Here is a 14490-nt window from a genome sequence, read left to right as displayed (position 1 = left end):
GGAGAAAGGAGGAGGGAACGACATGGGGAGGATGGAGAATGTCGTGTTACATTCCTTCTTCCTTCTGCCTTCTTCTACATTCCTGCTTTTCAGGTCTTCAAAATCCAGTTTTGGAACATTCCCCAAATTAAAACGAACTCATCCCTCCACCACCACAACTTCAAAACTGTAATTTTCAGATTTTATTTATTTATTTTACTATTTATTTATTTAAAAGGGAAAAAAAGGTGTGCAAATGTGTCATACATCGGGAGAATTGTGACCTTTGGAGGAAAGTGGGAGAGGGCAATGAAAAAGGGGAGTCTCCAGAGAAAATCGGGAGGGTTGGCAAGTATGGCAATCATGAGTTATTGTTCCATGAAATGGGTTGACTAAACCCTGACTGGTGCTCAGATGAGCAAAGATTGGAATGGTTGATTGTTTCTGATGTTTATTTTTTAGCTAATTTAGACTGAAAAGCCTGGAAAAGAAGAAAGGATGTGAGGGCTGTAGGTTAGGACCCAGATGCAGACACAGACACAGCTGGATGGTGGTTGAAAAGCAGGTGGATTTATTATAATGAAGGTGGTGAGGGTGCTGGAGAAGGCAGGGGACAGGCAGGCTGCTGAGCAGGGTGGAGTGGCTGGAGGAATGAGCTGAGGCGGCGTGAGGATGGCTCGATGGGAGGCTGGCACAACTGGTAGGCAGAACAATCTGGCGAGGACTGGCAGGAAAGCTGGTGTTCTTGTACTGTGGGTTGATTAGGTGATTGTTGACAGGTGCAGAGTGCAGAGTGGAGAGTGAGACCAGGTGCCTGATGAGGAAGCCGCGCCCCTGCCACACCCACACAGACAGGCAGGGGAGGGGGAGACCCAGGGGAAGCAGAACACCGGAAAACTACTGGAGTCAAGGCCAGAGCCGTGACAAAGGATAGATTATTTAGTTAGCATTTAATGACATTTTTTTAGTCCTACACAGTAAATGTTCCTGAGTGATCCATAAACTCTGCTCATCTCCATGCTGATTTGATTATGACGAACCCTTTAGTTGTTTCATTGGTTCCTCTGAATTTCTGGTGACTCTGGTGAAAAAATGTCTTATTCAGCGTTCGGTTGTACTTAGCTCCGCCCTCTCGTGTCACTTCTGGTTGCAAAAAAACAAGATGGCGACGGCTAAGAACCAAGATGGGAACAGCAACAAAAAAAAAAGATGCCGATGGTTAAAATGCCGAACTCGAGGCTTCAAAACGGCAATCGACAAACCGATGGATGACGTCACGGTGACTACGTCCACTTCTTATAGTCTACGGTTCATATCTGGGAGTACATTTTTCCACAGTTCTGCAGGCATATAAGATTAAATTATAAATAACCTGTAAGGCAGATTTGCACACACACACAGACACATCACGGAGAGAAACTGTGTTTTTTTAATTTGTGTTTATTGACATTGAGTCGTTGTCGTAGTCATCAACACTGGTGACGTCCTCTGAAAGTGTTGCAGTGGCCCCGATGTATAAATCACATCTGTTGTCAAGTTATTAAAATGTAATGAAAAGTACATTTATACACTTTGTGTAAATATGTTTCATATATTGTGTGATATATTTGGGATGAAACACAAGGCACTTGGACACCTTTGAAATACTGATTAGGATCAATCAATGTGCAAACAAGAATACAAGATAAATCAACAGAGATACTGGCCACAGGTGGCCGTTGTCAAACATTTCCCCTTCGAAAATACTCGAGACAGCTCTTTAAATGGTTTCTTTTCTGTAAAGCCAATGTGTACTCATTATTGCCTGATACACACCTTTGTCTAGCTTGTTGAATGTTTCCTCAGTTGGCTGATCCGGTCTAGATCGTTGTCTTGGAATGATTAATAGAGTAATGTCCTTGAATAAACTGTAAGCCAAGGAGTTAACCTCAAACCTACATTCAATTGCGTCAACACAGTTTGTTTCTTTCTTCTTGCGACTTGAAAAGTCACATGGTCAAACAGATAGCATTGTGTGGATTATAATTCTTCGTCCCACATCCTGGTGTATTAAATGTCATTGTCAGCCACACTGAGATCACTTTATGACGAGTAGAACGCTGAGATCACTGCGTCTGAGGCGCTGGGTCTCAAGAGGTTCACCCTTTTCCTCCCAGGGGGATCATTATTGTGTTTGGTACGGGGTCCTCTCCGCGGTGTCATGTCATACATGACAGCTAACGATCACAAATCACCTTAAATTAATTTTGTAACCAGACCAACATTTAAAATCTGTTACAAAAACACGCCTTCTCAAACACATACATATTCTGTAAACAGTTCAATTAAAATAACCACAAACATGAGTTTTTAATGTAACCCGTCATGTAATGGGAGTCGGCACCAAATTTTTCAAATGATTGATATCTTATTTTGAAAATGTAACCCCTTAAAGGAGCAGTGTGCAGCAATTAGGAGGATCTATGAGCAGAAATGGAATATAATAATCATAACTATGTTTTCATTAGTGTAAAATCTGGTGAAACTAAGAATCGTTGTGTTTCTGTTAGCTTAGAATGAGCCCTTCATATCTACATAGGGAGCGGGTCCTCTTCACGGAGTCCACAGTGTTTCTACAGTAGCCCAGAACAGACAAACCAAACACTGGCTCTAGAGAGAGACCTTCAGGGTTTTTCTCCAACACGCTTGTAAAACTGCGGTAACTGAAAACTGGCAGCAGTCAATGGAGGTTGTCAAACATAAGAACTACAAAATGGTTAGTGCATCTGCTATTCTCATCACATGGAGTAATGAATCTAATGCAGCTGATTGTCTGCTGTAAAGTCTAAAGGGTCAGTTCACCTAAATCCAGCCCTGTCTCCTAAAGATTACGTTCCCATACGACGAAACTGCATCCTTAATCAGGGAAATGTATTTTGTCGCGAACTAATCTTTAACGTTTCACAAATAGTCCTCTGAGTGACTAGTACAAAGAGCAACACGCAGAGTAGGTGGCGTAGTATATTGAGCGACCATTAATGAAAGTTACGTTGAATAATAACGAGGATAACAAGCGGTGGATGGTCAAACAAACAGGACTGTCTCCCAGGAGACTGCTGTTCATGCCCTTGTGAAACTGAGAGTCAACGCTCACATACATATTTTAAGTCAAACCATGATGTTTTTTTTTACTAGGGCTGTCAAAGCTAACGTGATACTAACGTGTTGACGCAAATTTATTTTAATGCCACTAATTTCTTTAATGCATTAACACAACTTGTGATTTTTAGGTTGTAGTGAACTCAGTTTTAAAGTTAGAGTGAAGATACTGGTATCATAGAAAACCTAAAGAATCCATTGGTTCCAACCATGTCATACTAGCATGGCCATTTTCAAAGGGGTCCCTTGACCTCTGACCTCAAGATATGTGAATGAAAATGGGTTCTCTGGGTACCCACGAGTCTCCCCTTTACAGACATGCCCACTTTATGATAATCACATGTAGTTGGGGTCAAGTCATAGTCAAGTCAGCACACTGACACACTGACAGCTGTTGTTGCTTGTTGGGCTGCAGTTTGACATGTTATGATTTGAGCATATATTTGTTGTGCTAAATGCAGTACCTGTGAGGGTTTCTGGACAATATCTGTCATTGTTTTGTGTTGTTAATTGATTTCCAATAATAAATATATACATACATTTGCATAAAGCAGCATATTTGTCCACTCCCATGTTGATAAGAGTATTAAATACTTGACATATCTCCCTTTAAGGTACATTTTGAGCAGATGTATGTGTATTTGCACAAGCTGTGTGTCAAACTACAAACATGGGTGTGGAAAGAAATCAGGAGCTTTGCAATGTTGATAAGAGTATTAAATACTTGACAAATCTCCCTTTTAAGGTACATTTTGAACAGATACAAAATTTGCAATTCATTTGCGATTAATCATAATTAAGTATTTTAATTGATTGACAGCCCTAATAAATAAACAGAAGATTTTCAACCGGGAGACCGCTGTTTGTGTCCCGTGCGAAACTAAAAGTAACGTTGACTTATTTTGTCACGTCAGTCGTTAGTCAGTGAAGTTAACGTCAACCACGACCGTTTCCTAACCCTAACTAAGTGGTTTTGTTGCCTAAACCTAACTTCCATTGAAAACTGAAGTTTATTTTGAAAGGACACTATGCATGTAACGAGTGTATATTGACAGGCCGTCCCTGGTCCGTCCAAAAGTAACGCAACAGGGGTACCCCGTGCGTTGGTATCTGATGTCGAGGGACACTGACCAAGCGGCGGTATTGACGAGTTGGGAGTGAGAATGTGTTGTCTATTGCTCCTCAGCGTGGCTAGAAATTACATTAGAAAGTCTCATTGTAGTTCAAATACAGGAAGTGTTCACAGTGATGCCGTGGGTTATCCAAAATAACAGGGACTTTTTTATGTTCTTTCAATGCTGTTTTCACCAGAAATCTAAGAACAATATCTGAAAATGTCAGCAGATGAAAATGGATCTGCGTGGCCAGATACCACTAGGGGTGCTGTGTTATTTTATTTTTATCATTTGGGTGAACTGACCCTTTAAAGTGTAAGACTTTTGCAACCCAACACTTTAAGTTTAGGTTTAGGCTTTGTACACTCGACACAAAGACTTCTCAGTCTTCTGTTTCTGGGCTGGAATGACTGAAGTGATTTTTCTGGCTCTGCAGGTGACAGCGACCTTTTATCCCACACACACAGACCCACGCACACACACATACCTGTGAACAATACACTCAGTCATACATGCATTCAAACAGCAACTCAAACACACTCTTCCTGGTTCTCTGCGTGGCTGAGTGCACCTTCTAGCTGACGACAGCTGGTTTGAGGAGGAGTGCTCTCGGGGGAACAACCACCCAGGACAAAGCGTTGCTCCGCCTGTGCCCCACCCCTGCAGACAGATTCAGCACCTCCACCTCCTCTCCCTCCTCCTCTTCCTCTTCGCCCTCCGTGTGCTTCCCCACCATCCGTCCCAGACCTCCCAGAGCTCCCAGCCCCAACATCGACGCAGCTGAGAGTCCAAAGTGTAACAGAGGAGAGTCCGAGAGGCCGAGGGGACCCATGCCGCTTCCTCCGCTCAAGGAGAAGAACGGCGCCCCGTGGTGGCCCAGGGCTCTGGCGTGGCAGAAAGCAGAGAGAGGCAAAGAGGCCCCCAGGCCCCCGAGAAGAGCTGCAGCAGCCCCGGGGATGATGATGTGGGCCCCGCCTACAGCGGGCAGTTCAACGGCGCTCTGGTGCCCGGGGAGGCCCAGCCCCGCGCCCAGCCTGCTCGCAGTGCCTTGCTCCTGGGCGACAAAGTGCCCGTGGGCCTTGATGTGTTTGCGTAGCGAGCTGGGATCTGTGTAGCGCTTCAGGCAGCCTGCCATCTTGCAGTAGTAAGGCTTGTCAACGTAGTGGGTGCGGGTGTGTTTGAAGCGGTCGCTGGAGTTGGAGTAACGTTTGCTGCAGCCTTCATAAGGACAGACGTAGGGTTTCTCTCCTAGAGGAGGACAAAAGAAACAAGAGAGGGGGAGGGAGAATGAATAAATCACTTAATTACAATACAAATATAATGGAAATATATTAGGGCTGACCCGAATGCTTCGACTTCGACCGTTGCCATGGTATCCAACCTCCAAATCAGTATTCGAATGCTTTGATTTTAATTATTTTTTTGTTATTTTTTGTATGTGATAATAATGTATAATTCCCCAAATAGCCCATGATATAAGAAATTAAAAATAATAATAAATAGTTATTCTCAGTTATTCTCTCTGTTTGTTGTGTGTTTGTTCAGTAGTGCGGCAGCAGCGCCGCCCCAGGCTCTGACAGACAGAAGAACACGTCAGCCTGCCGCGCCGCGTTGCTCTGCCAAGCTTCGAATACCTTCGAATATTTCTCACCGAAGCTTCGAAGCCCAAAAAATGGTATTCAAGACAGCCCTAAAATATATAAATGCAGGTGTAAAGTAATATTAAGTTATATGTTGTTATAAAACATTTTGAAATTATTAGGTTTGTCAAAGTTAATGCAAATTAATTTAAACTTTGTTTTAATTTCTTTAACGCATTAACAAAACTTAGTTAATCTCTTAGGGGCCGCTAGTCTTTCGGAGGATTGGATTTTAAAGGTAGAGTGAAAATATCATATGAAACTAGAAAACCTAGTGAATCCATTGGTACCAACCTTGCCACACTAGCTTGTCGAGAAGGAGGTTAAATAACGCTTCAAACTTAAACATATTTATTAATATTAGGTTCCATTTCTTTCAATAGATCCCCCTAAATGCTACACACTGTTCCTTTAAGTGAATTCTATTGACATTGTGGGCAATAGCTCCAGTTGGAAATTGTTGACCATTTTTTATTCGTCTTCTTTTGATCGGGACAAATCTGTAACTTTTAATTAAACTTTTAACATTGAGTCCTGATTCCTGAAGATTCATCCTGTGTCGTTGCTTTACAAGGACTTTAAAGTTGGACATCAGCAATTTGGTATCACACTTCCATAAAGTGAAAGATAATCAAGGCATAAAAAGAGGTCAGGCTCCAAAACTGCTGAAACCTTACACTTCCCATGATGCAACACAGGACAAGCTCCTGACTCACACCTTCACGGAGAACAGGTAACAGAAGAAGGTTATAAAACCCAACTCATTATTAACAACAAAGCAAACACATCACTGTGACATACGACCTGTTAACATTTCACAAGACTCCTTCCTTGTATTATTACTAAGTTAGTTCACTGTCAGAAATGTGTATTTGCATAAGCTGTGTGTCAAACTACAAACATGCGTGCGGAAAGAAATCAGGAGCTTTGCATTCCTTCAAGGCTAGTAGGTCCTGTTAGTATGGTATGGTGTGTAACAGGACCTACTAGTCCTGTTAGCGTGGTCGTACTGATTTATAGGTGTTGAAATACACACCGTTGTTGCGCTACGTTGTTGCGCTACGTTGTTGCGCTACGTTGTTACGCTACGTTGTTACGCTACGTTGTTACGCTACGTTGTTACGCTACGTTGTTACGCTACTGATGACATTCTGGTCAGTGGCGTGTTTCACACCATGTTTTTATTTTCACCTTTTTAAAATCAACAGCATGAATCCAGCGGTACATCACACAACGCCAGCTGGTGCAAAAGTTCCACAACAATTTCCACCGGCCATCTTTACGGTCTGTAGAACATCATTTCAGAGACGTGGTGACAATGTGTTGAAAGTAGCAGATTTCCAGGTTTAAGCCTATTGTTTCAACAATCTTTTACTTTGGCAGGAATTTTATTTTTGATAATGTTTAATCCGAATTTAAAGGGACATTTATAGTTTTATTGCTACACTGAGCTCTCATCCTGGGCATGTTTCAAGTGATCTGTATATTAAGATTATTCTAATCAAATTAATCAAAAGGGCACCTTATTAATGTGTTGAAACAAAAAACTAAAACTTTGTATTGAAACCTGGTGAATCCGCTGGCTGATCATTCCACCTGTGATCCGTCTAACCTTGTCTTGTTTTGAGATACTGAAACACGAATGACTGTCTCTCATCCCTCTGACAAAATACGTTTATATCTTAAGTACATTATGAAGGCTGAATATGAGACTAAAGGACTTGTAAAGACAGGTGATTATACACGTTTATTCCAGTCTCAGTATTCAATTTGTTCCCTGTCACCTCCTGTGGCGACACGTTTGATTTATCTTTGCTGTTTAAGGGAGAAACTGAAATTAATCTCGTGGGAGAGAAGACATGCCTCCTGGCTCGAGCTTGTTGTCGAAACACAGAGATGATAACAGAGTTGCTGGTTTAGTCACGCGGTGTAGAACTTTGAACCTGGCTTTATCCAGTGTTCACATTTCTGTTCTGGAAATGAATGCAAATTAGCACAATTTCAATAAGATAAAAGCTAATTTACATACTTAAACACAACATTTTCAGAAAGGTTCTTTATCCCATGACGACACACGTTGACTGACGGCATCCTTGTTTGCATAATGAGGCAGAAACGCATAAAGAAATGTAAAAAGAAATGTGTAAAGAAAAGAATACATAAATAAATAAGTTTGTGGAAATAAATAAGGGGTGAAATGCAAAGAGTAAATCGTGCAGGAGTAAATAAATAAGAAATAAAATAATAAATATATTAAAATAAATGCAAAAATAAATAAATACATTTTAAAATTAATAACAATAAATACATAAATAAATCAAAAGGAAAAAATAAACACAAGAGTAAATAAATAAGGGAATTAATACAAAGATAAATAAATAAAGAAGCTTATTAAAACAGAAATATCCATTTGTCACATTTTATCAATAAATGAATGGCTACATTTATTTGTAATATTATTTTTGCTACATTTAATGACATATATATTTATTTATCAAGTCATTTATTGATTGATGGATTTTTGATGTTGGCAGGTTCCGTTCTCTATATCCATGTTGTTGTTTCATAAATATAAGCACAACTCAACCCGTTACACACAAAGTGATTGGTTGATGGTTTTTGCCGCGTAATATTAAGTGTTCTGTGTGACATGGCAAAAACAACAGTTCGAAAAAATACATTGACCTGCCAATTAATCGAACGAAAAAAAACAAAACACCCTGATTGTCTGAATCAAATTTCGTGGCAATCTATTAAATAGTATTTCAGTTAAAAACTGAAATGTCAACCTCATTGTAGCGCTAAAAAACAAAAATTAGGGGAACACCAAAGTCCTCTGGCCACCATGAACAGCTGAATCAAATTTAAATGCAATCCATCCAATAGTATAATAGTACAATAGAGATATGTCCGTGTGCACCACCCAGAACCCTGCTGATAGCATGACTGAAGAGCAGTCAGCCATCTGCCGAGCTGACAATTCTTACAACACAACAACGTCAGCGACATAATGACGGTTAATCTGCAGTGGACTTAAAGCCAAATGTAGTAAAAGTGCAGATAACAGCTGATAAGCAGTAAAGAGGGGAAGTGACCCAGAACACTTTATACCAACGTAGGTTGCAGATGAGTCAGTTTTTCCCACTTCTGGGTTCATGTCAGTTCACACTACTAAAAGAACGGATCTCTCTGTCGCAACAAGAAAAAAGAAAGGAGCGTTTATTTGCCCAGGATTAATCAATGACGAGGCTATTCAAAGTGATTCACACAAAGATATAAAAGTGTTTGTTCAGGAATAACGTTGACATTGGCTACATTTAAAGGGACAGTCCACCGACTTCACACATTAGAATCAGTTTACTTATCCCGAGGAGTACCACTCAGCCTGTGAAAACATTTGTGTCTCATAGCTATACCTAAAAGTAATGCACTGTAATTCATATACATCCCACAAAATCAATTCATATGTAATCCAGATAAATATGAACCAGGAAGTATAAAGAGAGACAAACGCCGTGAAGGGAGGACGGATCAAAAAACACCAGACTTTACACCAGGAGACCGCTGTTAATGTCCCGTGTGAAAGTCAACGTTGATTTATTTGTCACGTAACGTCCGTACTTACGTTACATCACTTCTGTAGTTATTTTAACCCAAACCACCATCTCTCCCTAAAACTAACTAAGTAGTTTCCTGTGAAGACGGAAGTTTATTTTGAAAAGACTTTATTTTAAAAAGAGTTTATTTTGCTCTCAAAGTTCACCAGATTGATGGATTTTCTTTCTAAAGGCATGATGTTTCCAAAGTCAATGAGTCATTGTGTTAAATAATCATGATTTTACCAAAGTAATCAGGATTAATCAAGCATGCCTAATATCTCGGCCTTTGCAACTTTTTATTAGGGCTGTCAAAGTTAACGCGATAATAACGCGTTAATGCAAATTTGTTTTAGCGCCACTAATATCTTTAAGGCTTTAACGCAACTTGCAGTTTTTAGGTTGTAGCGGGCTCAGTTAAAGCTAAAGTGAAGATACTAGCATCATATGAAACTACAAAACCTAATGAATCCATTGGAAAAACTGTCATGGGCATTTTCAAAGGGGTCCCTTGACCTCTGACCTCAAGATATGTGAATGTAAATGGGTTCTATGGGTACCCACGAGTCTCCCCTTTACACACATGCCCACTTTATGATAATCGCATGCAGTTTGGGGCAAGTCATAGTCAAGTCAGCACACTGACACACTGACAGCTGTTTGCCATGTTATGATTTGAGCATATTTGTTATGCTAAATGCAGTACCTGTGAGGGTTTCTGGATCAATATGTGTCATTGTTTTGTGTTGTTAATTGATTTCCAATAATAAATATATACATACATTTGTATAAAGCAGCATATTTGTCCACTCTCCCTTTAAGGATACAAAATTTGTGAGAAAGTTAGGTGAAGATCAGTGTGAGGTTTCATTTACAGCTGCGTCCTCTTTCTTTCTGCACCACAAACCAGCAGAGCTGATAACACTTTAACGCTGCAGCCTCACGTCACTGAGCTCTGATAACTCTGACACACACACACACACACACACACATTTATACTTTAGTAATGAAAAGATAAAAGTAACGACTGCTTTTAGATGGAATCAAGAGTTTCCATGTAAAAACTTGAGATTAAATAAATCAGTTAATCACTGAAAGAGGAAGGAAGAGACGTCAGAGCTATGTGCTGTCCGTCCACTCGGTCCTCTTCAGCCTCACTTTGTTGAAACACTGCCGTCGGTTGTTGCCTGTTGGGCTGCAGTTTGCCATGTTATGATTTGAGCATATTGTTTTATGTTAAATGCAGTACCTGTGAGGGCTTCTGGACAATATTTGTCATTGTTTTGTGTTGTTAATTGATTTCCAATAATAAATATATACATATATTTGCATAAAGCAGCATATTTGCCCACTCCCGTGTTGATAAGAGTATTAAATACTTGACATATCTCCCTTTAAGGTACATTTTGAACAGATAAAATATGTACGCAATTAAATATTTTAATCCATTGACTGCCCTATATGAAAGTGAAATAGTAATGGCCCAATAATTTCCCAAACAGCTGCGTACCACGGCTTTTTAGCAAACGTTACTCAAACAGAAGTAAATAGTGTTTCGTTGGCGACTATTTTCAGTCACAGATTTGGTGATTAAACATGTCTCCCAGTGTCTCCCAGTGTCTCCCAGTGTCTCCCATTGTCTCCCAGTGTCTCCCAGTGTCTCCCAGTGTCTCCCAGTGTCTCCGAGTGTCTCCCGGTGTCTCCCATTGTCTCCCAGTGTCTCCCATTGTCTCCCAGTGTCTCCCAGTGTCTCCCAGTGTCTCCCAGTGTCTCCCAGTGTCTCCGAGTGTCTCCCGGTGTCTCCCATTGTCTCCCAGTGTCTCCCATTGTCTCCCATTGTCTCCCAGTGTCTCCCATTGTCTCCCAGTGTCTCCCAGTGGAGCTCACTGATGTTTTTTTAGTAGAAATACTGGAGCTCTATGACGCCGAAGAAGAAGATATATCAGGCTGTGATTACACGGACAATTGTTGGTTGTTTGGTCTTTCCATGGGATTTGTTCTAGATAATAAGAATATAGAATATCACCGTGACCTCACCTGTGTGTGAGCGGGTGTGAATCTTCAGGTTCTCCAGACGTGAGAAGCTCTTGTTGCAGGTGGGACAATGGTGCGGCTTCTCATTGGTGTGTGTGCGGATATGAATCAGCATCTTATACCTATGAAACATCCAACAAATTCATTTTAACATATTACACACAAACGATACTTTGCTTTTGAAATGTTCAGTATCGTTTCTGAAGATGTGGCTGCTGTACAGTTGGACTTTTCACGGTAGTCGGTGTTACACGGTGGACGGGCACACACCGATCACATTATGTACCCACCGTCATTTTTTGCTTTTTACAGAAATACATTTAGTTCATTTCGGCGTATCAGCGGCGTGTTATCAATACAAAGTCGGACGACAGACGCTACAAACTGAAAATGGATGAACTGCTCCGTGTGAAGAGTAGCAGGAGTCAGATTTCACACACGGGATGAGAGATGGCGGAGGATTTGGTGTCAAAGCAAAAAGCAAATTTGGCAATATTACAGATTTAAACCCAGTGCTATAAGGGAACCCCAACGTTAATGAGGTAATTGCCGCGAGGATGACGGAGCGGTCACAGCCGGTGTGCACGGAGCAGCGACTCCAGGTAGAAACCTGCGGCCTCGCGGCAAAAGCTCTCCCGGAGAAGCCAGACACACAGCGCCCGACAGCAAAGATCAAAGTAAGCGCTCTACACATATTGAGCGTCATCTTTTCTTGTAAAATGCCCGGTGTAATCGGTAACACCGGTGTTGTCACAAGTTTTAACCGGTGGGAAAATTCCTCACCGTAACACCCCTACTGTACAGTAAATAAACTTCAGTTCAAACAGTATAAAGACTCCGGAGGGAGTTCACATTTACATTAAAAAAGTTTATGATGAGTGAAATGTGTCGACTTCTCTGTGAGGACAGTGTGAACATACCTGGCGTTGAAGCCCCTGCCGTTTCGAGCACAGCCCTCCCACTGGCAGCAGTACCCAGAATCCTTTTCAGGCTTGACGTGGAAGTCGTTGATGTGATCCACTAAGTCCTGCAGCGAGTCGAACAACAGGTGGCACTGGAGGACAGAGATTTACAATCACTGACTGGACCCATGAGCAACAAGGCTGCATAATAACGGCTCCAAGATCAGCAGTTATTCCACACGACATTCATGTTTTATGTAACTTTACATGACGATTTTATGACTTCCTTTCGGCTCTCGCCCTTTCAGACATCTGAGTGGTTTTAAGACAAAAGTTCTGGGTTTTATTTTCATAAATAACTGTATTTATTATATTATAAATAAACGATTGGTCCCTGATAGTGTTGGCTTAAAAGAGTTTAGTCAGTTTCATTACAATTTACACTTTTATTCTCTTTTATTTAGTTGTTTATTTGTTTCCTCAATGCAGAAAATGAGGAAGAGCGGCCACTGGAATTTTTATTATTATTATAATTATAATTATTATAATTATTATTATAATTATAAAAATAATAATAATTATTATTATTATTATTTTAGAGGACAACCAGTTCCCCCCAGAAGGTGGCGCCCTAGGCCACCGCCTATATGGCGTACAACTTAAGCCGGCTCTGAATGTTTCCACTCCATTAATGGTTTGAACTTTTTCTGCTTTTCAAGACAGTTTTTCTGAAATCAAATCTTAGTAATATTAGTTTTATTACTAAAACAACATTAGGTTTCAATCATATCACAAGTATCCTGACCTGATTGGATTATTTGTTATCCTGAATCTATTAAAACCATTTTTAATTTTTTATCTTAAAAATACTTTAAATTAAGACCTTGCTCAATGCTTCTGTAACTTTTCTTTTTTACTTATATCATATTTGCAACTTAATTCAATTTTCCTAATTATATGCTGCTTGAGTTGTTATGTTGTGAAACACTTTGTAATAATAAATAGTCTTTAAAATGTCAGAATAAACTCTTTAGGTAACAATTTATAATAACCTTAATTTATAAATGGTAAATTGTTATTTTACTGTTAACAAACAATGAAATGATAATGAATAATGTTAACTGATTATTAGTAAAGCTATAATTTTCTATTTTGACATTAGTTTGTGTAATATGAAATAATTAGTTTATAAATCCTATATTGTATTATAGCTGATAAAAGACGATAACAATTACATTATGATTACATTAGTAAAGTATTTATTATCAGTTTATTGTTGTACACATTATAACATTTTATATACTATATTAAGTATTTTTTAGTGATTACCAAATGATTTGTAAGAAATTGTTTGTAAAACATATTTAAACATTAAATAGATAAATAGACCAGAAACCAATTATTAATTATTGACAAACTATTAACTATCTAAATAATGTTTATATATGCTTTACAAAGTATTTATTAACCATATAACAAGGTATTATAATCATCTGTTGCAACTTTATAATAGCCATCCAAATAATGTTCATAGATGGTTTACAAACAATTTCTTAAAGGTTTATAAATAATTTAGTAATCATTTACAAATATTAATATATATATATATATATATATATGGAGATATTTATATAGTATATAAAATGTTATGAGTGCAACAATAAAAAAAATAACATAAATTATAGCATTACTAATAATTAGTAAACATTATGAATTATGTTTTTTTATTTTTGAACAGAAAAATAACTATGAACTGAATTTGAATTATTTATTTTAATTTACCGTTTATTAATGATGGTTATTATAAAGTGTCACCAATTTTTATACAACTCCCAAAATATTTAATACAACAGAAAAAAGCAACAACACATGAATGTTTGGCGTTTTCTGCTTAAATGAAAATAATTATTAATCAAAATAGTATTTTAAAGATCATTTCAGCACCAACTGTTGGTATTCATCGTCTTTCTCTTTTTCTGTGACTGACAGTCATAATTATATTTTAGTTGCTAGCACCACCTAGTGGTCAGAGTACTAGTTGCAGTGCTTTTCACCCAGCTCTCTATATTATATATATTATTATATA

At 39.0% G+C, this 14490-nt stretch overlaps 1 protein-coding gene across 2 annotated transcripts in view; it reads right to left on the bottom strand.

Annotated features, from left to right (window-relative positions):
* Positions 1-1389: 1389 nt before the first annotated feature.
* LOC141764990 (zinc finger protein GLIS2-like) overlaps positions 1390-14490 on the bottom strand; it is a 39429-nt gene continuing 26328 nt past the window's right edge. For both annotated transcript variants that reach the window (XM_074630779.1, XM_074630780.1), the window contains 3 exons: positions 12423-12556; positions 11506-11624; positions 1390-5480 (listed from right to left, as the gene is read on the bottom strand). In XM_074630779.1, coding sequence (XP_074486880.1) covers positions 4807-5480; positions 11506-11624; positions 12423-12556 — 927 coding nt within the window. In that variant the 3' untranslated portion in view covers positions 1390-4806. The remainder of the gene's footprint in view (positions 5481-11505; positions 11625-12422; positions 12557-14490) is intronic.

The sequence above is a fragment of the Sebastes fasciatus genome, chromosome 3, assembly GCF_043250625.1.
Source record: "Sebastes fasciatus isolate fSebFas1 chromosome 3, fSebFas1.pri, whole genome shotgun sequence".
Taxonomy (NCBI): domain Eukaryota; kingdom Metazoa; phylum Chordata; class Actinopteri; order Perciformes; family Sebastidae; genus Sebastes; species Sebastes fasciatus.
This window is presented reverse-complemented; position numbering and strand designations above follow the sequence as displayed.